The 26,660-nt window shown below is 37.7% G+C and overlaps 1 protein-coding gene across 12 annotated transcripts in view; it reads left to right on the top strand.

Annotated features, from left to right (window-relative positions):
- The window catches only part of CADPS2 (calcium dependent secretion activator 2), a 340,428-nt gene that overhangs the window by 142,394 nt on the left and 171,374 nt on the right, over window positions 1–26,660 (top strand). For all 12 annotated transcript variants that reach the window (XM_076329917.1, XM_076329928.1, XM_076329958.1 and 9 more), the window contains 3 exons: window positions 5,744–5,824; window positions 10,510–10,746; window positions 14,263–14,384. In XM_076329917.1, coding sequence (XP_076186032.1) covers window positions 5,744–5,824; window positions 10,510–10,746; window positions 14,263–14,384 — 440 coding nt within the window. The remainder of the gene's footprint in view (window positions 1–5,743; window positions 5,825–10,509; window positions 10,747–14,262; window positions 14,385–26,660) is intronic.

Below are 26,660 nucleotides of genomic sequence, written 5' to 3' on the forward strand. Positions count from 1 at the left end.
AAATCTGGTTTTTTTCCTCCTATAGGAAGAGGAAGCAATTTACTTCTGTCACGGTTTTGTTTTTCAGAAGTTAAGTCCTGTTGAATTCATGTCCAAAAGTGTCTGCTGTCATAGACCGGAGTTGGGCGCTCTGTTTTCGACCTGATTTGGAAGTTGTTGATCCTCCTACTTTTATATATGTAGCTGCTAATCTTGGTTCACAAGCTTGGGAAGCTTTGGGAATCTCCACAGGCTGTTTGTGTTCAGCGCACAGCAGCTGAACGCTGCCGAGAATTGCAGACACCTTTAATCTCTTCCCAGTCTGTTCCTTTAGAGCAACTCCACCTGTGTAAAGATAGGAACGGGAACGAATCCTGTGGGTCTTAGAGGCAGCAGGTTTCTCTGAAGCAAAACTCCTTTTTTTCGAGTCAGAGATAAGAGTAGCAAGGACAACGGTCTGAAAAACGCCGGTATTTGCATCTGCTACACCTACTGCCTGCTTGCTGCTTGATTGATTGACAACCAAAATTGAGCACCAGGACCTCTCTGGTGTTCGCTTTCTCTTCCAGCCTTGCTGCTGGATGCCATTAGTTACTTCCAGAAATCTATTTTTTTCTGCATTATATAATCACAACACTTTTAATCCAAGCCCTTTACTCCATTTGGTGTATGTTGACAGTTTTCTGCCTGGGCTGTCGAGACAGTAGTCAGGGATGGACCCTGCAGGTTACCTCACGTGGGCATCCACAAATAACCTGTCAGCTCAGCAGGGCCCAGACTTGGTTACGTGTGGCAAAAAGTGGCTATCAAGAAAAAATAACCATTACTGTCACACAGAGTGAAAAAGCTTTGGATTTTGTGTTGCAGAAGTAAGAGCAAGTCCTAAGATATGTGAACTGTCAATTTAGTCATTAAACGTAGAGCAATTTATATTGCTGTGGGCAGGTAAATTTAATTTCATGTTGATGTTACTGTGAATTAGAAAGCTTCAGGGAAGCTAACCGAGTAACAGTAACTAACAATAACTTGCAGCAAGTCAGTACTCATCCATACTCAAACTGGTCCTGTTTCTTGGGCAAAGGATATCTGACTTACTTTGTATGTAGAGGAATGCAAATGAGCGCCATGGGCTTTAGTGCAGTACCTCTTGGCAGCATTAGTACCTTTTTTACCTTAAGTTGCTCTTGCACATTAACAAGATTTTTTGCCAGTGTGTCATTTTTCTTTTGCACCAAAATACACAAATATTTTACAGCCTTTTAAGTATTTTTTTTTAAAGTTATTATTTAAATAGAAATAAAAAAGTATGTAGTCTTTTCCAACCTTTTAAAATGCGTAAACATTAATTCATTCAGATGTATTTCTGTTCTGTGCTGTTTAGGCACACAAATTACACAAGAGTTTGTCAAGCAAGATATCATGCTGTTGATCCAAATAGTGATTTTTTTTTTTTAACTGATAAGCTTACAGTCTTTCTTAAATGAGCAAATAATCTGAGGAACGTAGACTCCATGCATATTCAAGACAGAGAGCAGCACGACCTGAAGATGAGTCTGAATGCTGAATCTGATTTAGCCTCTGGTAGTGGCTGTTTGCAGCTTACTGCTGCAAACTTCATTTTTCAAAGGTTCATAACTTGGCCAGAGTTGAGCCGATTTTCACAGATGGGACCCTGCTAAATTTCAGATCCTTACTTCAAAGCAAGATGGTGCTAGAGCTCTTTGGCAAGATGGTGACCATTTTTCTTATTATGGATAAAGCAGTGTATTGTCTTCCCTGGCCTTTTCAGAAGCAATGGAGTGTTTTGGTTGAAACTGTTAAAGCAGAAATTTGGAGTAGAAAACTTCAGTCTGTCTTTTAGAAGTCGACACTTATATAAGCAACTGAAAACATCCTCTAATAAAACTTGTTGGGCAGCTTACATATTGAGGACGTTCCCACTCCATCTCTACTAATAAAGAAGTCTGTAATAAAAATGATTGCCCTTTTCAGAGTGAGAAAAAATAAAGGCACCTTCAAGCATTAATGAACAAAAACATTTTCGAATTAATAGCTTGATGTCTAACGGTGGCAGGTTTATTTTAGAAAGCTGTTTTTATATAACACCATTGGGGAAAAAAAAGATTATGAGCTACCACTTTTTTTTTTTTTAATAAAAAGTAGCTTCTTATTCACCCAAGCATAGTCATTCATAACTACTGATTTTTTCTGAAGAAGCTTTTAAAAATCCATATAATCATCTTTGCAAAAAGAAAGGGCACAAGTGACACAGCTGTCTTATTCATACTCTAGCTCAGTTGGGAATTTTCCTACTGAATTAACTAGCCCTCAAAAGGGGAGTCGGTGTCTTTGCCTAGGTTTTACAAGTTTTGGGGGCCAGATATATGGCATTTAGGGGAACCATTGGTTTGTTTGGTCAAGACTTCTAGTGTATTTTATACTGAAAACAGGTCTCTGTTGTGTGTAGAGTCTTCTGTAGTGAGGTTCCCCACTGCTAAAATACTGACTAATTGGTTATGTGAGGTTTAAGCAACATGAGGAGCATCTCTAGTGTTGGTGCAGTCAGTAAATAGCTATGATGTATAATTACTACCATTGCAGAAAGCTGAAATGTTTTTATTAAATAGAATTTATATGTACCCTCTTTTAAAATAATCTCTAAGGTTTTTTTTAAAAACATGCCTTTATATTTAAAGGTGGGAAGCATTATGTGATGCCGTGTAAATGCCAATTATTCTTTAAAAAACAAAACCAAAACAAAACTTTTTGCTTGAATTTTACATGGTTACCAATTACTGATTTTTTTTTTAACCAAATTTCAGTTGCAATACTGAGAGGAATCTGAGTTGCTATTCTGAATTGTTACATTTATATTAATTTCTGTGCATAGTGTCATATGCTTTTCTGGTTTTTATTTAACAGTTTGAAAATTACTGCAGTGGTTGTCATAACTGTGTATTCCACAGATGTCTTGGGTACAGGTTTGATCCACGAATAAGGAATTAAGGAAGAGGGTACACTTAATGTTAACCTTTGTCACTGCTTCCCACCCATACGGTGGGTTGTATCAAGTGTCTTCCCTGTGTAAAAAAAGTGGACACAACTCAGAAATTCCAAATGCCACCTGCATTTTCAAAATCTACTCAGTCTTACTGTTGTTGTCACTTCAGATTCAGTAGATATATCAAGTATGATTGATTACACATTCATAATAGCTGACTGCTTTGCTTGCAAAGTTGTTTTTCATGCATTTGGTTGATTTTAGATTTAAAAGAAGTAGAATGACCTTGCATGGAACATGGTATCAAAGTTACTGTCTTTCTCATTGTCACTTCATTTTGCAAACTGCAAAAATACTAATATCAACAACTTTACTTATTAGGACAGCCATGAATGACCTACCAGTCATCCTTACCTTGGTTCTTTTCTATAAGTAAAGCAGCATACTTTGGTGTTTCACCTCTTCAGCTTCTTTCCGCACCTTACAAAACATCATTACATACACACATTAACAAAGCCATTAAAATGTGTAAGTATTTCAGGAAGAAGACTGAAGTTTAAAAATAAGAAGTAGGGAAATCAGCACATTTTTAAGTAAAGTACAAACGGATAATAAGAAGCAATGCATACTTAAGGAAAAAATGTTGAGATTTACAAAACCAGGTTGCACCTTCATTAACTTAAATGATCATTTCATATGCTTTTTAAATGGAAAAGTAACTAAGTAGCAGTCTTTGAACAACAGCTTTTGCCTCTTCGAATGAGTTAATAATAGAGGCAGTCATTTAAGTTGTGCCTTGACACAGGAAAAAGTTTTAGCTTCGTTCTGCTCTCCCACACCCTCCTTTTTGCAGAAATCAAAATTCAGTCATCAAAATTACCTTCAAGCAGATATTTTTCAAGTCATGGGATATATTATTAAAATAATGTTGACCTTCTCTTAGCCCAAAAAGGAAAACAAAATTGTTTTTCATATTAGACTGACTTTCATACTGATTAAACAAAAATAATTGCAAAAATTATGTGGTTATAATACAAAGGAAACCAGAAGTTAGAAATATTCTTGGTGACAAGTTCAATAAGCAGTCTCTTACTCTGTTAAGAAATGGAAGAATACAAATTTGGGAATTTATTTGAAATACTGTAATTGTATTCTAAAAACCTAAAATATTTGCTTTCATCAAGAACGCTCTTGCCATTTATGCTCACAGTCAAACTAGGAGCAGATTTACAGACACACTTAGCAGAAGGACCCTTCCAGTCTGGAACGTGATCCATCTTCTACTCTCTAGTTTAAATTTGAGCCTCTTTTAGGGACGCCATCAGGTTTTGTTCTCTTGCTTTCTGGTAGTCTGGATCAGTTCCTGCAAGGATCGTGTGAGACCCAGATTGCACAGGTGACAGACTGCATGTTCTGTCATTGCTTTCGTACTAGCAGTAGAAAATTTTTCATCCTGTTGCTAAATGTGGTCAGATTTGCATTATACATAATGCTGTAATTGACCTGTAAGCACTGGATAGTGTATTTTTAATTATTCCTTTTTTAAAATTGGATTTTGAAAGAAAAAATGCCTAATTTTCAAGAGTGCCTTGGTTCAATAAGATCTACTGGAGTTAGCTGAGGAGGGTTGCAGAGGAGGTGGTGTTATGTATTTGGCCTGATGCACTGAATAGTGGTCTTACTTAAAAAGCTTAGTTTAATGTAATCAATCATTTACCAAATTAATTGTGTGTTCTTTAGCTGAAGATGACATTTAATTAGAGAACCAATTTTTGCCAGTTTACATCCCTAATCAATTTAATTTTTTTTTAGTGAAGAGCAATTCAGGTATCCTTAAAGCTTAGCCGCATACTAAATGCAGTAGGGTCGTATCAGCATGTCGCATCGTGTCTGTGGTTAGCCCTAGGGACAGAGAGCGCCCTCCACTGGGGCTCCGTCTTTGTCCTTGTTTGGCATTTATTCAGGTAAGAAGGCAAGTTGTGCCTGATCTTTTCCAGATGCTTCATGCTTCTTCCTCTCAACCAGCCGTGCAGGTCAGTGCGATGAGGTGAAGCCCCACTTCACCTACACTCCCCCCCACTGCCCTTAACAAGTAAACAGGTGAAAAATGAGTTGGGGAGTCTCTTTTCTGTTGAGACCCCGCTGTTCTGTTGAGGTGAAGAGATGTGTCCTTCCCCTTTACCTCCCTGACTGAAGTCAGACGTTTAGTCATGACTATTCCCTAGCTATGCAAATATTGGAGGCTCAAAAATTGGATATCCCTTGATGTGAGCAGTTGGCCAATATGTGGGGAAAAGAACTATGTGAGTGAAATAATACCATACTTAGAAGGCATAGCCACACAGTTTTCTTTCCGTATACCTATATGTTCCTATGCAGGAATTCACAGCACCAAAGAGCAGATTTCCTTGCAAACATTTCCTAAGCCAGTCTGCCAGTCCAGTTTTCTGCTTCATGGAGAAATGTTTTCAGCTGCTATTTTCATAAGGAAATAATGCTGCTTCTGTTTAGCCTGAGTATTAAAAACTCAAGGGAATGCTGACTACCCTTCAGAGACCCTGACTGCCATGGGTAACTGGTGGCCATTACATTTCTTTCATCTTGGTAAGACTCAAAGCCATGTATTTGCTTAGTGTTTCACTGATTTTAAGACGAAAAGGATGCATTTCATTTCTATTTTGTTTTTAACTACATTGCTTGCTATAAAGTTAAAATATAGTGCATCTTTCTCATCGTTAACTTTATTTTTGTTCTCTATCCGAGTTGGATAATGGAGATGAGCAAGCAGCCCAGATCAGACGTGAACTAGATGGACGACTACAATTAGCAGAACAAATGGCCAGGGTAAGTGGTTGCTTTCATGTACCAAAAACATGTGAGATATTGAGTGGGACGATACATAGTGTGTGTTTCCGGTTTCTGATTCTAAAATTAAGCAGAAGATCATTTGAAAACATAACAGTCTGGCAGATGCATTTCTTTCTGCTCTGGAGTGTGTGTGTCAACAGAGGTAGGGAGAAGGCAAAACTTGTTTTTGGAAAGTCATAGGCTGTGTGATCCTACCTTTCCTTCATCAGCAAGTCCAGTGGTGAAACAAAGGGTATATTATTTGCATATTTGGGTTTATGTATTTTGGAACTAAAATAAGTAATCTTTTATATTATATTATACCGTGCTTAGGATATAACCATAATGTTTATGTCTTACTACAGGTTATATGTGATATACTTTTTAAGTATATATAATATAGAATCATAGAATCGTTAAGGTTGGAAAAGACCTCTAAGATCATCGAGTCCAACCGTCAACCCAACACCACCACCCACTAAACCATGTCCCTAAGCGCCTCATCTACACGTCTTTTAAATACCTCCAGGGATGGGGACTCAACCACTTCCCTGGGCAGCCTGTTCCAATGTTTCACCACTCTTTCAGTAAAGAAATTTTTCCTCACATCCAATCTAAACCTCCCCTGGAGCAACTTGAGGCCATTTCCTCTCGTCCTATCGCTTGTTACTTGGGAGAAGAGACCAACACCCACCTCGCTACAACCTCCCTTCAGGTAGTTGTAGAGAGTGATGAGGTCTCCCCTCAGCCTCCTTTTCTCCAGGCTAAACAACCCCAGTTCCCTCAGCCGCTCCTCATAAGACTTGTGGTCCAGACCCCTCACCAGCTTCATTGCCCTTCTCCGGACACGCTCCAACACTTCAACATCCTTCTTATAGCGAGGGGCCCAAAACTGAACACAGTGTTCGAGGTGCGGCCTCACCAGGGCCGAGTACAGGGGCACCATCACTTCCCTGCTCCTGCTGGCCACACTATTTCTGATACAGGCCAGGATGCCATTGGCCTTCTTGGCCGCCTGGGCACACTGCCGGCTCATGTTCAGCCGGCTGTCAACCAGCACCCCCAGGTCCTTTTCCGCTGGGCAGCTTTCCAGCCACTCTTCCCCAAGCCTGTAGCGCTGCATGGGGTGGTTGTGGCCGAAGTGCAGGACCCGGCACTTGGCCTTGTTGAATCTCATACAGTTGGCCTCGGCCCATCGATCCAGCCTGTCCAGGTCCCTCTGCAGAGCCTTCCTACCCTCGAGCAGATCAACACTCCCGCCCAACTTGGTGTCGCCTGCAAACTTACTGATAGTTTACATCTATAGCTTAATTCTAAATTCATAATGGTTATATTAGTATTGCAAGTAACATTATGAGTGAGTCTTGTAGGACAAATTAGGGGTGATTGAGTAAATTATAAATTTTTTTTGTAAATTTTAGAAAGCTAAGCCTATTTTTCTCTCCTATAGCTTTCAGTGGACAGGATTATGCCCTTCTATATTAAATATCACAGGTGGGTTTGGTATTGTCCCTGGCCATATCTTATTAAATTTTGGGGAAAGACTCCTTTTTCACAGAAAAGCAATCTCAACTCTCTTCAATCTTCTGTGAAGCCTGGGCTTATAATCAAAGTTGTCCAATAATCCTGTTTGTTCTGTTGCCTTCTTGCCTTTAGCTCCAAGAGTTACAAAATATTGGAAGCATGTATGTTATACTGTGTGCGTGCAGAAAAAAGTATGTTATATTAATATGATATTAATTGCAAAGCAGTTAAGAATTGCTTGTTTCTTTAAAAGGAAGAAAGTATCATTTATGTCTATGAAGTTCATAGATAACAACCTGGAGGTGTAATCTTCCTACAAAGCAAAATGCTGTCCATAAAAGTTTTAAATTCATTTTAAAGCAAGTGAAAATGATGAGCAGTATTTAAACTGTGTATATCTTGTTCATTCTCTCTCTAATATTTATGCATACACTGCACATCTGTAGATTTTTTTAAAGAAAAATTTATTTATGCTTTTTTTTACCAGAACCATTACTTGAAAATTCTCATGGTTGCCACAGTGTCTGCTGTCCAGTTTTGCACAGAATAAGGAACTCCATGTCTTACATGGCACATCCAAGTCAGAAATCAGAGTTTTCATACTTTTTAAATTATTTAAAAAGCAGAATTTTTTGTGGGGGACTTTGAGAGTCCTAATTCTAGCAGCTGTGAGAATTATTAAGATCATTTAAGCCTAAGCAATCAAATGCTGCAAAATATGAATTTTATTCTCAGAGCTCAAAGACAAGGTAAAAAGCTTTTTGATGCTGGATTATGTATTCTAGCATCTTTGTTGGTAAAGAAAAGGCTTTTCAGTGATTACCTGCCTGTCAGAGAGTTATTAAACTGCAGTCTCAGAAGATCAGCGCAGCTCAAGAGAAATCTCTGCATATAGCTTTTTTGTTGTTGAGGTCTCATTCCTTGTCCCTATAACACATTACTTCCTGATTTTACAAGCTGTTAGTTATAAATGAGAAGTTTATTTTAGCAGAAAAGATAATTTAGCCTATTTGATGGAGGCAAGAACCTTAGAAATATGTTCATCTATGACAGAATAAAATCAGTGGGGAATTTGTGCATCTATTTGCCCATCTGTTTCTTCATATGACTAAATTTAAAGTAGTTGAAATCAAAGTGTGTATGACCTAATGGGATTTTCTACCTATTGTAACTGGTGCTATGCTTTTCTAAGATAAACTTATGTGATCCTGTGAAGAGACTACCCAGTGTCTTTTCTCCTTGAGAAATGCATCCTGAAAATCCATTTTAGCACTCAGAATCCAGACCTAAAGCCTAGTGTGTACATCAGCCTGATCAGTGTCTCGCATCTGTCCCCAGGGTCTTTGTTTCAGGATGTATTCCAGTATGTTGCAATCAGAGTTCCCAAAATTCCAGTGTTGTGCAGGGGGATGTGTTCTTCAGACAATCTGGGCTTTTCAAATCAGCGTAATTACATTCCTGTGCATATGCATTGAAAAATAGTGGAAAAAATCCACTATTCTTGTTGTGTCTCTAAATTATTTTAAATATTATGTGCTATAGCAATTTGTTACAAATTCACCGTCTTAAAACAGCAAATAAAAGGTGAGGGGGGGTGGGAGGGGTGAAATTTGTAGACCTCAGTCTTTATGGAGGATCCTCACCCTTGTTTTGTGAGGGAGAGAAGTAGTTACAAACATTCAGGTTTTACAGAAATAAAAGCCTCCATATATTCTGATAGTGCTGTCTTAAATCATGGAAGATTATAGTCATTAAAAATATACAGCAAAAGGCATTGTAAAAAGTTTTCTCAATTTTTACATTGGGGTGGAAAAAGCATCTTAACAAGAGGAAAGATCTTTTAACAACATAATAACGGTCTGTCTCCTGTGTTGGCATGTTATTATTTGAATGATTCCCACAGGATAAGGTACAGTTTGAAAAACACTCTAAAGTGGGTTTTTTAGGCTAGAGCACCCTGAACCTTACCCTGTTTTTTTTAGTTTCTAGCTATAAATAACTTCTTTTTTCTTTTTCAATCTGTAATATACTGCTCTGTAATGAGCTGCTGTAATGAGCCAGACCACTGGACTTGCTGCTTTTGGATCACAGTCAACTTGCTTGGTCTTCATTATTGAAACAAAATCAGCTGTAAAGGTTTTAATGTAAAACATTTTATGATACTCCTTATAACAGCTAATGATAAAAATTGCCTGGTTTAGGAGCAAGGTGCCTACCTTTGCAGACAGTACGTGGGGAGCAGTGTTTGTTTCTCATTTATACATAAAACATATATTTTAGAATAATTTACATTTTTGTTTCATCTTGAGTGACGTATTCTCCCAAGTTTCCCTATATTCAATACCAGGGGAGAAACTGTGCATAAAATTGGCTCTGTACATGTTCATATATGCATTATATATGTTTATATGTTCCCTCTTTGTTTATAAACACAATATTTAAACACTATTATCTAACTCCTACAGAGGAAAAAAGTTATTTTTAAGTTCTCTCTAACACTTATGTTTAAATTAATCCCATGTGTAATAATTCAGCATTACTTTCAAAATGAATGACCTATTATTAAAAACAGAAATAAACAATTATAGGAATTTCATGTCATGGTTGTAGTTTAACAGCTTTATGTCGAAGCATGAATGTGATTGACTTATTTTTGGTAGCATGGGAAATGGATGAAGTAACAAAATTATTAGTGGACAGTTCATTTTGTCAATTTATAAAATATTTGAAGGTAACATTAAAGGTATCTTGTCAACTGATACGCTTAAAACACGTGTATTAGAAATAGTTTATGTGTACATATTCAACCTGGGTTTATGGTTAAATGATTCTGAGGGGGCAAGAGGTTCCGTTTTTACAAATGCCCTTTACGGTTTTTTTTTGACATGTTCAAAGAGATATTTTGTCTACTATATTTGAGGAATATGATGGAATTCTTAATTCAAATTACATTTCTTCTTGTCAAACTTAACTGTATTTATGGGATGGGATTAGCCTTCCCATTACTGTTTTCAAGATATAAAAATAGATAGACACTGGAATTAAGACTTTTATTTTTATTAAATATCTCTTAACTGAGAGCAAATCAGTAAATAAACATGACGTATAATGTGGGATGATTTTTTTTCCTCCCTAACTTTTAAAATATATCTTCCAAGGAAAGAAAATTCCCAAAATTCGTAACAAGAGAAATGGAGAATATGTACATAGAAGAGTTGCGGTCTTCGGTGAATTTGCTGATGGCAAATTTGGAAAGTCTTCCAGTGTCTAAAGGTGGGCCGGAATTTAAACTGCAGAAGTTAAAGCGATCACAGAATTCTGCGTTCTTGGACATAGGAGATGAAAATGAGGTTCAGCTATCGAAGTCTGATGTGGTCCTCTCCTTCACATTAGAGGTAATCACATATTTCACAGAAAACTTGTTAACGGTTTAAATTACTAGAATATCTGTGTCTTGATACTTTTTTGTTATTAGTCCTTCCTTGGTAATTTTACAATTTTATGTTAAAGAAGTAAATTATTCTTTGTCTCTTTGATAATTAGGAGTTAGAATACAGCTATATGCTGCGTTTGCCTCTTGCAGCAGTAGTTGCATTTGGGCCCACACGGCAATGTGGGCAGTTGAATCTCCCACACAAATGTAACTTTAAATGAATTCCAGTACATTATATGTCTAAATATACTTTTGAGTGTAATAATGAAACACTGTTGTTATCAGGCACAGAGAAATTACTTATTCCACTGTATGCAATTTTAATATTACTAGCTAATAATGTAAAAGCCCAACATCAACTTTCAAAGAGTAGTAAGAACCATCATTCTAGATGCCAAAAAGTATTAGTTCATCAAGCATGTAAAACTGGAGTGCAGGCCTTAGTACTGAAGTATATGAAATGATAAAGTAGTTTTATAACTCCTGTGCTGAATCCCACGCGTCTCCATCACGTGTGCTGTGTCTGCCTCAAGTGGAATACCAAGCCTGGAATGGTCCATAAATAGCAATAACAAGAGTAGTTCTGAAGCACCTAAAAAGTACCTGAAAAAGTTTGTCGATAATGTTTTCTCTCTTCAAAAAAGTCTGCTTGGTGAGGGATGTAAGAAGAAGAAAAGCTTTCTCTGTGCCTCTAGACAGAAATATTAAGTATGTACTAAAAACGATGTGGTATTTGGGGGAAAAGCACGGTAAAAGATTGAAACAATCATGAAATGAAAAATGACAGGAGATACAATTTCCGGTAAATCTGGAACAGTTTTGCTTTGTTTACAGCCCTTCGCCTCTCACACCAGAAATGTAGACTATTAGGTCTGGTGAACGTAGCTTTTTCCCCCCTGCCCCCCATCACTGATAAAGAAAACACACAGACGTTCTGCAAGGTTAGTAATCTACAGTTCCTCCTGTGCAAGGCAAAGAATTAAAGTGTTACTCTACATGTAGCAGTTTTTAGTAGGGCAAATTTTCATTTTAAACATGGTGTTAACCACATAAGTTGAGTTTCTTGCTGGACAAGTATGTGCATATCTTACTCTTCGGAAGCTAAATCTCAGAGGATATAAAGGCAAAAGGAAACAGCTGAACTGATATTCATTTAGACTGAAACATGGGAGATCTGCTCTTTCTATGCAAATGGACAAATAAGAAGCTGATTGCATGTCCTTGTAGACAGAATACTTTATTTTTGGAAAATGTGATGTCATGTGCACAATTTCACATTTCTTGATTAACACGTAAACATATCCATGTCATGTCTTTTGTGGTGTGACTTAACTAAATTGTAGGGTAACCAGCAAAATCCCCACTGAGGGCTGCTGCACGGGCACATGAACTAACAGGAAATCTGTAACGTCTGAACATTAGGACAGAGTGTAAGAACTCAACGAAAATTTCTTGGCGGAGGGGAAGAGTGGCTGGGGTTCATGCTGCCACTGCATGTTGCTATTAAGACAGAACAGCAAAAGATGTTACTAACATTTATAATGTTCTGGTGGGAATGGACCTTGCTGGCTAAGATAAGGGACACCCCTGTGCGTCACTACAAGCAACAGTGACTGTTTTTGCAACTTAGATGTTTCCTCAAATAGCCTGTTTGCAGAAATTTGAAAAATAAATAAATAAAATATCGAAGTAGTAGGAGAAGACTTAATCACGTGTGGTCTTCAGCTGTTGGACATTTTCAGAAGTAGACAAGCAATATTTAGGAAGCTGTTTATCAGCTAATGAGCTAGTAAATCAGCCAGTGACAGTTTCCTTCCTAATGAAATGCAACTTTTTTACATTGCTGGAATCCAGAATTGCTACCAAAGACAAATGTACTGTGCAATTAAATTGGAAACTCAAGGAAAAGAAGTATCAACATAAAAATGAATAAACAGGAGGTCTACATTCAACAAGGACATACGTTTGGCATGTGGAAAGACCGTATAGGCAGTATTAGCTAGAAGGACCTCTAGTGCAGTCTCTCAGTGATCGTTGATCACTTTGATAACTACTTGAATTCCTGGACTACAAAAGATGGAAGAGAGAGATGATTACGTCATTCTCCCTGAATTGCTGTTATTATTTATGAAGCATTATAGGCAGTGTTGATAATTTATGAGTAATGTAAAAATGTTCTAAGTGATTAATGACTGTCATCTCCTTGTAATATTACCAAACTAGCAATTTTACAAGACATCTAACTATTATTAAGGTTCTAGGAGTTTTAAAGTACAAAGGATTTTAGAGCTAGGGGTGAAGTCTGGCTTAACATACTTGAATTGAAACAAATTGGCAAATATGCAAACAGTTTAATAGCAAAATATTTCAGTAGTTGCTTGCTGACCTAAGAAACCAATTGCTTCTAATGAGACCAAAAGTAGTCATTACTTTTGTCACCTTTAAAACAATCAAACAAATACTGGTTTTTGTGTATAGTTCAGTTGAGGACAGCTTCTCTGCTGATCAAATGGACTACGTTTTTCCCAGTTTCTTCTCATAGGCCCAAACAGGGCTGGAAAGGAAAGCAGCTTTTCCAAAACAAGTAGGGAAACCTGACTTTCTTCTCAAATCTCTGAATTGGAAACATCTGAAGTGTAAAAATTCCAATAATTTCACACTGTGACAAATCGTAAGGTTTATAAAAGGCGGAGAGCATTTGAAGTAGGATTGCATTTGGCTCTTCTGAGCTACAACTGAGTAGTTTAGAGGAGCTGAAAAACTATGGGATCTGCCAAGCTCAGAATTTCCCTGGTGAGGAAATTTCTCAGGGCACAGCTGGTAGAGGTGGCTTCTTCCCTTTCTCTTCCCCCCCATCCCCATATGCATGCTGAACCTGACTGCAAGTACTGAGCTGGGAAAAGGAAAAGGGGTAGGTAACGGGGAAAAAAAATTGCAGCAGCAGATAGCAGTGTTCTGACCTGCCCCATGCTCAGCGCAACACCAAATCCATTCTGAGGTTCAAGGGTTGCAACCTCCACAGCACCACAGTGTCACAGCACCACAATTAACCTTTCAAGATGTGATCAGTGTACTTACTTGTCTTGTTTACAGCCTGGCTTAGAAACCTGTTCGTTCTATAAATACTTATTTAGATGACTGCTTACAAGATAGATTTTTCTAATGTATTAAGATTTAGAATTATATTTAGGCATTAGTCTCAAATCAACTACTAGCATTTAAATTATGACTGGAGTGAGGTTTTGGTCATTGTCCAAGTAGAAACAAAGCAAAAATTTCAATTGCTACTATATGTTGTTGAAAGTGGAAAAAGAAGGCAAAATTAAAACTCTTCTCTCTCTGTGAAGATTTGAGTGAGTGGGGGTTGGGGATTTTTTTTTTTTTTTTTTTTTTTTTTACCTGCATGGAGCTTAGTATTGCAATAGCTGCGCTATGGCATGTTTTCTGAAGGATAAACTATTTGCTTTCTTTTCCTCAGATTGTTATAATGGAGGTACAAGGTTTAAAGTCAGTCGCTCCCAATCGAATAGTCTACTGCACCATGGAAGTGGAAGGGGGCGAGAAGCTTCAGACGGACCAAGCAGAAGCTTCCAGGCCACAGTAAGCTGCTCTGCTGTCGCTGTATCCAGCATCTCTTTCCTTCATATCATGGGAGAACCTAACTGAGTATCTTTATGGTTTTTACAATTAAGTTAGCGCTAGGTTATACGAAGTTTTTTCCTGGGTAGTTATCTTAAATTCTTTTTGAAAAATGAAAATACAAATAATAGTTATTTATGGTGAAGTACAAAGTGTGAAAGCTGTCCAAATAAATGCCAATGAATGTATGTGTGAGGAAAAAGAGCTGGAGACTGCAGCATTGTGTTCTTACCTGCATCCTCTGAAAATACAAACCTCTCGATAGATGTTAGCCCGAGGTGATTTTACGTATTCTAGGTTAATGTGCAGGTGGCCTTGTGGAGTGTAACTTGTACAATTGGTGGAAAATCAATACTCAGTAATCAATCTTGACAAAGCTTAGTCACCTGCTGAGCCTATTTCATTTTAAATTATAGGATCCACTTCTTTCAATTAATTTTTGAGGGAGGCAGTCAGCAAACTGACTTGGAGGGGGATAACATCATGCCATCTGTAGTTGAACCAGTCAAGAGTGGCAGAGAGGAAGAAAATTAAGTGTGGTTTTTGGTTGATTTGTTTGACCTTACACACTGACTTCAGACACTTTTCTCTCGATTAAAATGTCATTTGGAATCTTTTGTAGATAACTTTCCAGACAGCGTGTTGGGGTTTTACTGGCACCATAGTGTGCCTTGTGAACAATTTTAAAATTACGGTTGTTACAGTATCAGGGAAAACATCTTCAATGGAGTTGGGATGGTAGTTTCTATTCCATTCAGACCACAAATACAGACTTCTGTTAGGCAAAATTATAAGCACAGAGTTTTATCTGCCTCTTCTGGGGTTGGGAGGAGGAGGAGGAGGTCTAATTTGGTGGACTTTCTCCTAGTTGCAGCAAATTTCATTGGCAAGTAAGCCAGCAGCCTGCTCCAGGAACACATTCAGACAGCTTTGCAGAATTCTAAGTATGTGGGACAAGATGTAAAATTCACTTGTCGCAGTCCCTGGCTGCGTTCCTTCTCCAGGGCATAGGAATGCTCAGTCTTACCATTTGCATGTAGTACATGAGGAACTTCTAAAAACAATAGTCTAAAAGACACATGGATATATGCATTGAAGAAAGGTCATAAGTGGGTATGCAACATCCCCTCCTCATCTGTGGACCTGTTGGGGTGTTCTCTGGTGGCTCGGAGTCCCATGAGAGTCGTCGCAAGGCTTTCTCATGGAGGGCACATCTCCAAGCTGTGCTTTCTCTTCAAACTCAGAGTTACTCATACTGTTCCCTGCAACGAGTGCCTCCAACCTTTGCCTACTGTCACAGTCAATGTTCCCCTTTCTTCTGGTGGTGTGTCTCTCTTTTTCTTCACCCTTGAACTTGTTAGCTTCTGTTTTAAATACTCGATTAACCCCTGATGTCATTGGTATGAGTCTTCAAATCTCCCTAAATCAGCTAGAATACACAAATTCTTGAGTCTTGGGCACAATCATGCTCTTTCCAGAAAAGAGTTTGCAGATGTTAAGGGTTTTGTTTCTCTCTAGCTGTTTCCAGATATGGTGGACAAAACATGGTAGGGATGGTTCATGGTCAGTCCATGGTTTACTTATTACATACCGAGGGCTGCAGGTTAAGGTAAAGGTTGTAAAACCAATCAGAAGGTCTACAATGTGTATAGATACCTCTGTTAAAAGTTAATAACAGATTAGTTGATTTTCCTACCTGTCAAAGTAGAAACTTTGTGAAAAGGAAGTTTCAGAATAGATGGAGTCAATAGGAGAACAACTGGAGTGTTTCTAGGAAAAGGGGTAATGTTAGGATCTGCTCTGAGCTTGTAAACTGATTTAGCGGATTTCAGGCTTAATAGGTATGAGTTGATTGAATATGGGAGAAAGACAGGTTATAGGCTATTCCATATAAGTGATGTTGTCTGAACCAAATTCATATGGATTTGTATGGAAAAAATTACGCATCTTTAGGAAGTGGATGATTGAGAGATGCCCTGAACTGTATACTGGAATGACAGGAATGGGAGTTACTGGTGCTGTTGACTTGCTGTCCTACAAAACAGTGTAACTTGAAGGGTCACGGCTGGCAGAGCTCTAAAATCTATCTAGTTCTTGTGCTCTTCTGAGTTGTACTGTTTTCCGTTTCTGGCAAGAGTAATTATGAGACATTGGCATACAGTATGATTATGAGCATATAGAGACATGCAGTTTGTGAGCATATATAGAGATGTAGTTTGAGACAACGGAGGAGGATATTAAATTAGACAGGCATGAAATTAGCAAATTATGGGCAAACAGTAAAGAAGATGGAGGAAGCTGCCTATGGAATGGGAGACTCTTTATTCCACAGTTTAATTTTTCTGTTAGAGCCAAATCAGGTTTTCTTGACACTAGTAATACTGCTTTTTTTTGGTTGATGGCAGAGGGAACTAAGAGGGCTTGGCAGATTTTAACCAGAAAATTGCACTGGTGAAAGAGAGCCTACGAAATACTGTTATAAGCAAGGAGGAGTCCCCAAGTTTCAGAAGACTTAAGGTGTCTCTTTTCTCTCTCCTATCCCAGCCTGTGCCCAGTCCTTCTAAGATCTTTCTTACTTTTATGACTAACACAGCCCTTGCCCCATGCAGTCACCTGCCTCCTTTTGCCCCCCTGCTTCTTCCAGCACTCATCACTATTGTCTGATAGGGACCTGCTAGGGTGATGGGGAGGGTCAGTCACTGGGTGAAGGGTTGGATGTTGTCCTGCAAAGAGGAGATATGAGAAGAGGTGGAAACAGAAGTGACTTTCTGCTCCTGCTGATGTTAGTAAAGGTACTACTACTGGGAAGACAGATGCCTCCTTTCCCTCTCAGTCCTTTGGCAGCAATGGGCAAAGTCATGTAAGTAGAGGCCAGTGACCAGCTGGGCAAGCACAGCCAGTCCATCTCTTTTCTGATACAGTAAAAACAAGCTGTCGGCTGCCCTAGGCTACTGCCTACTTTGCCTGCTGCTGGAGCTGGCTCCTTACTGGGATAATTTTCAGTGCTGTCATTCTGATATGAATGAAAATAATCAGTGAGGCTGGAGGAGAAAACACAAAACTCACTGCAAAAAAAAAAGAATCGAGAACTGTAGTTCACTTCAACTCTTCAAATCACTAGCAGTAACATATTTGCGCTGACAAATCCCAGATAAATGAGAACGTAACTTCAGATTGTATATAGGACGTGCATCTAGAAAAGGGTAGCAAAGCTCTCATACTAAGCGTAGAACGAGACAGTGATGGAAAGTGAATGATTACCACCAGCCTGCTGTGGGAGACTGCTGGCAAGAGCTCCAAATCATGTGGTTGTCACACATTTTCTGTAGTTGGTTTATCGTTTTGAACTGGTAGCTCCATTTGTGAAAAGAAGCAGTGTAAAGAATTATTTATGCTTATTTTTTTTCATCTGTGAAACATCAGTGTATGCAGTGCAATGCTACTATTCAGTCAGAAGTTTCAAAAGCTTTGACAGTGAAAAGGAGAAAACAAGATACTCAGACGAATGCTTCAAAGTGGAGTGCAAGCCAGTGTGACCTTAGAGTGGAGACTAATGGAAGCATGAGTCAAGTGGAGACGTAATTCAGGATTTATCCACTCTTCCAAAATGCTGAATATTTTCTCAATTATTTTTATGAATATGTATTTAAGTGTATTCCTCTGAATCCCTGAATGCTTCCGTAAGAGCAATAAGGAAATTAGAAACAATGTTCTTTCTTAAAGCAGCAAGACCTAATTAGAGTCCCAGAGAGAAGAGCACAGTTTTATCTGACAGTTTATCAGTAAGAAATGTTTTCTGGTTTCTTACTACTTTTAACCCCTGTCTGCTTTCTCTCTCTTTGAATAATAATTTTGTGAGTTTATATTGAAGTGCTTCATTTCCTTCTTTAACAAGCTAAATAAAGCACTGTTTAAATGTAAGTTACTGAGTAGCTAATGGTCATTCTTCTAAAATGCAAATGCTATAGAACAATATAGTTTGACTGAGCTTAAGTCTTGGACAATTTTACAAACAGATCAGTTGCACAGCTTCACATGCAAACCCTGTAAAATTTTTTTTACCGCCTATGAAATATTTCTTCATTCCTTCCAACTGTTTCCTGCCTTTTAGCCCTGCTGAAAATCCTTCCAACATAGCCTGTGACCTTTTCTGCCAGAGATCAGTAAGCAGAGCCTTTAGAGGACCCCTTCAGTTGTATGAAGCTTTGCATAACTTTGTTGCTGTGATGCCCCAGGGGGTCATCTTGCAAAATCCAGTGCTAATTTCATTTTTCAGATGTTACTGATGTGGCTTAGCTTTTAGTCTTGTGGAGTCTGGTGTCCACGTGTTTTCTTATCATTGATTTTTATTCATTCTGAATATTAAATAATGTGGTTTCTTGTAGGTGTCATCTTTTGGGTATGTATAATCATGCCTAAAGATAAAAGATGGGAATATGCTATCTTTTATCACTAAAAATGACATTCTGTTGTCACATATTTATGCAATAGAAAAAGATCATCTCTTGCATGATGAGAAAATTTTAATGGAGTCAGGATATTCTTCACGTAAACAAGAAAAATAAGATGATCATATTTTGCTGCCAGTGATTGCATAACCTTATAAAAAGGGCTGTTATATATTAGAACTATGTGAAGAATGCATGATTAAATATCTGACCAGAGGAGGCAGGGAACCTCCGTCAAGACTGCACAAATAAAGTAAATGCTGCTCACGTTATTTTTATGCAATATTCTACCATCGTTAATTCCATAAAGTGTTTGAAGTATGAGTACTTGCGGATACATAATTAAAGATTACTTAGCAAAAATTTTATAGAACACTTAAAAAAAAAAAAAAGAAACAAAAAGCTTAATTTCTAAAATTTAGAACTTCCTTAAATGACATGGTCGCTCATGAAAAAAATAATACTTTTTTTAATAGAATGTTTTGAAGATATGACCTAAGATGATATTTCTGAAGGGAAAAAGGATAGACAACATTTATAACCTGTGACAATCATGTTCCAAGCATCAGCTAGTTTTATTTCTTTATCATAGTCCCTGCAACTTTCTAATTTTTATTTTTGATTAAGGGAAACAAAGATGATCATACCTACAGCTGTCACCTAACTTGTGGTTGCACGACACAGATGTACAGTATGTAAGGAAAGAGAAGGCACACCTACTCTTTTTTTTTTCCCCCACCTGCTACTGCTCTTTGTCTGATACATCTGCATAAATGAGATTAATTTCGGTCAGTAATACTTTAATTAAACTGTCAGTTTAAGGTAATCATTCCTTGTATTGTTTTCATGTGTCGTGGTTTTAATCTCAGTCAGCATTAACTCTATCCCTGCCAAAACCAGGACATCATGTGTAGGAATCCATGTTACTGCTCTTGCACAGGAGAAAAAGCAGAATGAAAAGGTTGTCCCTGCCTCATGTTGCTTTGAATCTTAAGTATAAAACTAGAGACTAAACATAGGAAGAAACAAGGGACAGAAACACAAGTGTTTGCTGATCAGATAGGCAGTAATCAAACTGGTCTGTCGCTGGCAAGCTGACCAACTCTCCTAAGGGTTTGGGGGTTTCTTCTGTTGTTTGTCTGGGTGCTTTGTTGAAATGAGTATATTTGCACGTGGCATTTTTACAGAGGGATAATGAGACTGCAGTTTCATAGTGCCTGATCTAACCATGCTTAGCTTGTTGTTCATATGCTTCCTATTATATCCTCTGAGGATAAATCCTCTTTAGGGTTTAGCTTCTTGAACAGAGTCTTTTACTTGATGGATTTCACCTGTTCTTTTGACTGTTACCTCTGGAAGTTTTTTACTTACAGATAAGTGCAGTGAAATCCAGCGTTGATCTTACAGAGAATAACAAAGTAGAATTATTCAGCCTACTTTTGGCATCCAGACTTATTTTCTTCAACACGTAAATACATTTTATGCAACATTTACAAAAGTGAGGTTGTATGTTAGAGAACCTCTGTGTATTATTAGTAAGATCATTTCAGAGGCTAAAGCCTGAGAGACATAATTATGTTGATGTGGACTATGTTGAAAACTTAGTGAAGGCGAACGTGATCCTTTAATAAGTATTTTGGAATTTTAGGGGAGCCAGTGGGGTAAGGATCATGACAGAAAACAGAGTGTGTCTGCTTTCATAAAGTAGGTTTGACTGGGTTGCATAATGATTATTATCATTTGCTCTAAGATTCATCTTTATATCTTTAAAGGATAAATTCCATCACGGCTTTCATCTTGTCATATGTCAGTAAGTCCTTCTTTTTTGGATTGTCATGATTGGAGCAATTGACAAAATAGGGTGGAAGAAATTACCTTTCAAAAAATTGGAAGCTATGAGCAAATACCATATATGTTGGTTTAGTATCCAGCTGCAAAGAGGAAAAAAGAAATTGCCAGTAGGAAATTATCTGATGTTTTCTTGGTTCTGCAAAGGAAAAGATAGAGAAGAAAACAATACACATTTATGCCAGCCTGTGTTCTGGATTAATGATGGAAGAGTTTCACAAAAGGAATATGGATTCAGCTGAAAATTTACGTGACAATTTTATTCAGTTATTCTTGATGCCTGATCAATGGCTTGCTTCTTTAAAGAAAGGAAATAATACCTAATCAGCTCAAATATAAAGAGCAATATGATATCCACAAGAAAAAGATATGGGATTTCTAAAATAAGTAAGTTTCTATGCTATGTTCTGTCATTGATTACTATTTTATATTGTCTAAGAGATTTTTCACCTCTCATCACAGAGAAATATGAATTACATACAGGCTCTTAATATTAAAAGAAATTTGAAACTCGACTGGATAATAACCTGAGCGACCTGATTTTAACTGGCCTTGCTCTGAGCAGGGTTTGAACTAGATGAACTCCAGAGGTTCCTTCCAGCCTAAATTTTACAGTGATTCTATGATTAACTCCCAAAATATTCTTTCATAAGTCTATCCACCTAAGGGACTTGTAAAAACCGCTGCTGTTAGAAGGGAATATTCACTTGTCAGATCAAGACAAGTGTGGCATGGAAGAAATTGGGATGAGAGGAGGAAAGAGATAATTAAAGTTGGTTGTAATCTGTACTCTATTTGGATAGTTAGCAATAAACATAATCCTTCTGCCACCAGGACATATCTTTTTTTAATTTTCTTCACCTTAATCTTTTTGATTGTTCTGGCTAAATCCTGGTTGTTCTCCTTGCTCCTGTGTGCTCAGCATGCTAATAATTGACTGAATTATTATTCAGCCAGGATTTCTGCCCTGGTGTGATGTTTGCACTTCTGAAGACGGCAGCTTTGGTGCACCACCTTCTGCTGCAGCGTTTAGACCCCAGGCAGAAAGCCGGTGGGATGAGGGCTTTATGATTAATAGATTCTCTGTTCAGAGTCAGGATATTAACCCTCCTCATCTAGTGTCACTGCTAGAAAGAATAGCTGTTTTGGGGTGACTGTCTTCTTTTAAAATGTATAATGACATTACATGTCTCTTGCAAGACCGATACCAGTTTTATTTCATAATGCATTTTGGAAACCTTGGGGCTTGAAGATGCACGTCCCACTGTTATCCCTTTCACTATAACAATCAGGGCTTGGAGAAAGACTGTTTACATGCTGCTTAATGTACATGATATATCTGTTTCCATTCTCATTCCCACCTGGTCCACAGCAAATGTGACTAATATTTTGCAGACAGACATTAAGCGTTCTCTAACATTGCGCTAAAGCATCTATAGATGTGTGATCCAGCTTCAAACTGGAAAGCATTTGGCTATGAATAGTGTGGTGTTGAGCCAAAGCCAATTAAATCCTGCTTAGAAGAAAAATGTTTTGGATCAGGCTAAGCCTCATACTAATATACCTACATGGTCTCTGGCTGGGTCAAAGTGAAGGCAAAGGCAGCCTGTAAAGTATCATGTAGAGGAATGGCAGTCTGTCAAAAAAAAGATGGGGTTGGGAAGGATTACCTCAAATTTTACTTCCAGTCTCCTTCTGGAATACTCTGGTAGAGTGGATTTGAAATTTGTCATTCAAAGTGGTCTTTGGAAAATTGAATTATTGTTTGTTGGCAATAGTTGATGTGAAAACAGTTCCTTTGGATTTCTCTTAAATTTTGATGTGATCATAATGTCCCATTTTACATTTTCAAAATATACCATTCTTGTATCTTGGCTTGAAGACACCTTGCAAAAATTTGCTTATATTTGTTGTAAGCAATATAATACAGGTACATTCAAAATAATTGCTAAACATTTGGCTAGAAACAGTGTTTGAATTGGAACAAATTTTATGGTTTTATTTAGTTTTGGTTTGTTGTTTTGGGTGAAGAGAAAGGTTGAGGAAAAGGGTTTAAAAGAAAGAAGTTTTTGCTTTTGAGTGCTATTCAGCTAAGAATACTTTGTACATCTCAAACTGTTTTTCACCCTACCATGGGCAGACTCTTCTTTGCTGTCGCTGTGTTAGTATGTGCATTGATCCTCAGAGGTGTCAAGAGATCCAGTACTTTTAGAGTACAGAATAGTCCACTGAACAGATGAAGAAAAGAATTTATAGATCTTGAAATTTCTTAATAACTACGTAGCATATAAGGTATGCATCTGCAGGTTAATGTGCCTACTTGAAAGCAATACCAGCAGATTGAGAGTAGGAGGACAGCAGAAACAAAGGCAGAATAATGTGGACAGCTGATAAGAACAGTAGGAGTCAGAAAGAGGAGTAAAAGGGGTTTCAGAATAAAAGAGAAGTGGTGTGATGCCAGATGGAATACTGAAATTTTCTGATTTGATTCCTGAGTCTTCCCTGATCGGCTCAGATCAGTGCAGGCTCAGATACGTCAGTCTATTTTGTGATTTGTTTTCCCACATCTTTAGACTGAGATGACAACATCTATCTGCTTCATCAAAGTACTGTCAGTTTATCAACAGTTGTACAACATTTTGAAGGTTTAAAGTGTCACACAAATACTAAATAACGTGAAATAAATAGGATTTGCAACTTTTAATAATGTTGTGATGGATTCATAATTATCTTTTTCAAGGCAAAATTAAAGTAAATATGCATATAGAAATTTCGAGAGCATAAATGACCATGTCTTGCCTTTGTGTCCATCACCAGCCCCTAGCTGGGTTTGAAACTCAGTGGGAAAGAGCAGTTAATGCCTCTCATGAATTCTTCACACAATATGTAGCAATGGTTCCCAGCGCCTGGCGGTGTGTCAGTCTCATTACATACCCTTGAAAATCTTCACCCTGACTTGTCTTGGTTGCCTGTATTGAAAGTGAAATGGGAAAGCAAGACTAAGTAATAATTTATTCGTACTGTTTTATGTTTGTGATGACAATACTTGTCATAATAGCATTTTGTAGTGTTGGAGTGCACTTTTCTCATTTTCAGTGTAGAAAGCCTAAATGAATGTTTTTACTTAGTTGCTTATTATGCATAGAACTCCTCTTCTGGTTTTCCTTTCTGGTTTGTATTAGACCCTTTTTTATTTTAAAGAAAAACTATTCACGATTTTGTCTTTTTTTTACAAGTAATTTTTTTCAGATATTAATAATGTTTTAGGTTTAAAAAGAAGTACGTGATTGTGTCTAGCTCATTATTAGCTCTGTGATAAATGGTTAGTAATTTTGAGCTCTCAATTCCTTTATTTAAAAGTTATTATTTTTACCAAAAGCAAACCCTGAAAAAACCACCATATGATCAGATTATTCTTTTCTCCCTTTCATATTAGTCTAGCTGTCGAAAGGGGCTTTACAATATAGCATATCCATCAAAACACTGTATCCTTGCCATTGCCGAAGTAAGGATCCATTTTGGAGCTTTCAGTTCTTCAGAGCAGAGTTCCAAGAAGGGATTGCCAATGTTTTGTAACAACCAGCCTAAAAGCCTTTAATTTTGCTGCTGAATCAGGAGAAAAAAAAAGGTTCACTCTGTCTGAGTGTCTGTACTAGACAGTGACTCAACAATGCATTCAGAAATTGAATGCCAGGCTACTTAGTGCATGCAGCATGTGCTGAACACCCAACTTTTCTGTAGGGGAAGTGCTGAAGAGATGGCTTGTTAGTCTGCCTTTCAAACCGCTAGTGTGCAGAGTCAAAAGTTCCCATACATATGGAAATAAACGAATAATGGTAAAAGAAAAAAAAAAGAAAAAGAAAAAGTAAGGGACAGTATTATAGACCCTGCTTAGGTGGAATCAAAGGTGACACTTAAAGGCAATTGTATGAGTTTCCATCCTTATACCAAAATTTCCCTTTTTTCTGTACTTCCTACTGTCATCCATCTCTGTGGAACAAATTATCTTTCTCATATCTATATTTTGTAGTTTTAGGAAGATTTTGATGAGAACCTCAGCCTTACTATTGTAATGTTCCTTCACTAGCTGACAGTCCTGAAAGTATTTATGCAAAGCATCAGTGTTTCTGTAGTAGGGATTGTAAAACAATGAATCTGCAGTGCAATCAGCACGATTTCTGCGTAAAATAGTGGAGTCACAGGAACACAGGGAAGAACAGAGTCAAGACATGTAAAAGAGTAGATGAGTTTAGTGATGAAAGGTCAAGATACTTGGCCATGCTCACAGTTTAGTTTGCCTGAGCGCTGGGTTTATCTGTGCTTCTACTGTAAAAGGACATTATGATTTGTTTAGAACCTTCTTTATGCATTGCCTTTCAATTGCAATTTAATGTGCTTGCTCTGATGGAGGAAATTATGCTCCTTGTACTTCCATCAAAATAAATGAGTAATTTTCAAATACAGAAGTAAGAAAATGTAGATTTTTTTTTTTTCCCCAAGAAAAATATTTGCAACCTAAACCACATTATAAGCATTATAGAAAGGTACAAACATACAAACTCTTCCCCTTGTGGTTTCAAACTTGAATTCCAGATCCCATTGATGTAATTGAGAATATATATGTAAATATATATTGAATAAAATAGTGGTTGTAATGTTACATATAAGGTATAATCATTACCCTATTAAATCCTTGATGCTGCATAATAAACTTCTGTCGGTTGTGCAGTAACATTTCAACATCCTTTTTCAAAAACTTTCATTAATGGAAGAAGCTGGAGTATTCATATTATTTTGTAAGGTGTGCAAAAGACAGAAAATAAACATGCTTTTGGGGTGTGTGAGACAACTGTTAACATTAAGGCCATGATTTTCTAGTGTGGCGTCCTCGTGTCAGTCATTGCCAAATGGATGGGTATTTCTGTGCTCATAAGAGAAAAGGAAATGCTTATGATATTTGTCCAATTACTGGTGGAGAAGAACTAGCAGCAATTAGTACCAACTAATACTTTCTTTGGGAGCCTCAGTAAAAAAGCCAGAAGCAGATAAGTATGGATTTAACTCTACTTTTGTTTGACTGAATGGAGCCTCCTCGTCAAATTAAAGATTTATTGTTAGATCGCTGTGGGGTAACTTGCACTGCTGGTACAGCGGCTTGCTTGCTTTCTCACATTTTCTCTCTCTCTGTCTGTATATATGCAATTGTAGTTAGTAATATGCCACACTTCATAAATTCCACATTGACACAATACTTCACTAACAACAGAATGTTTGTCAGACCTGGATTTAAGGTGTTTTGAACTAGATTGACGTATCGATGTAGTCAGATGTGTCAGGGAGATTCTGTGAGTCTCGTCTGTCTTTTTGTTTCCTGGCCTTTCATCTCACGACTTGCACTGTGAGTGTGATTTCTAACCTGAAGATTATAGATACCTAGTTTTCTACAGTTAAAGTATGTTTCTAAAGAAAACAACAGAGTTGGTATAGATTCTTGAAACAGTTGAGAGAGAGAGATGTTACCGAAGATCTGAACATTGTATTTCCGGTCCAGCTCCGAGATGTGCAAAGGTGAGTGCTGGTAAATCTCTTAGTCCTGTGGAGCAGTCGGCTGCCTAACAAGCTGGTTCTGGTGGGTCTTCCTGCTCATTCCAGCTCTGTAGCACATCCCTGTATGGATAGGGAATAACAAAACTCTTCCAGACGACCTCCTGAGGTGGTTTAATGAAGAATGAAGAAATCTATTGAGGTAGATTTATGCAGTAGATTTAAACCAAGAATCAAACCTGGAAAGATGCAAAAGGAGGCACCAAGGAGAGCAATACACTCTGGTATTGGTTTCAAAAAGGCAAAAAAGAAAAGATTTCCTAATTGCTGTGGAAAATCGAGTCCTGGTGGTGCAAAACTCTGTAGACTTGATATTTTGTCAGAAAGTAAATGTTCC

Source organism: Aptenodytes patagonicus, chromosome 1, assembly GCF_965638725.1.
Source record: "Aptenodytes patagonicus chromosome 1, bAptPat1.pri.cur, whole genome shotgun sequence".
NCBI lineage: Eukaryota > Metazoa > Chordata > Aves > Sphenisciformes > Spheniscidae > Aptenodytes > Aptenodytes patagonicus.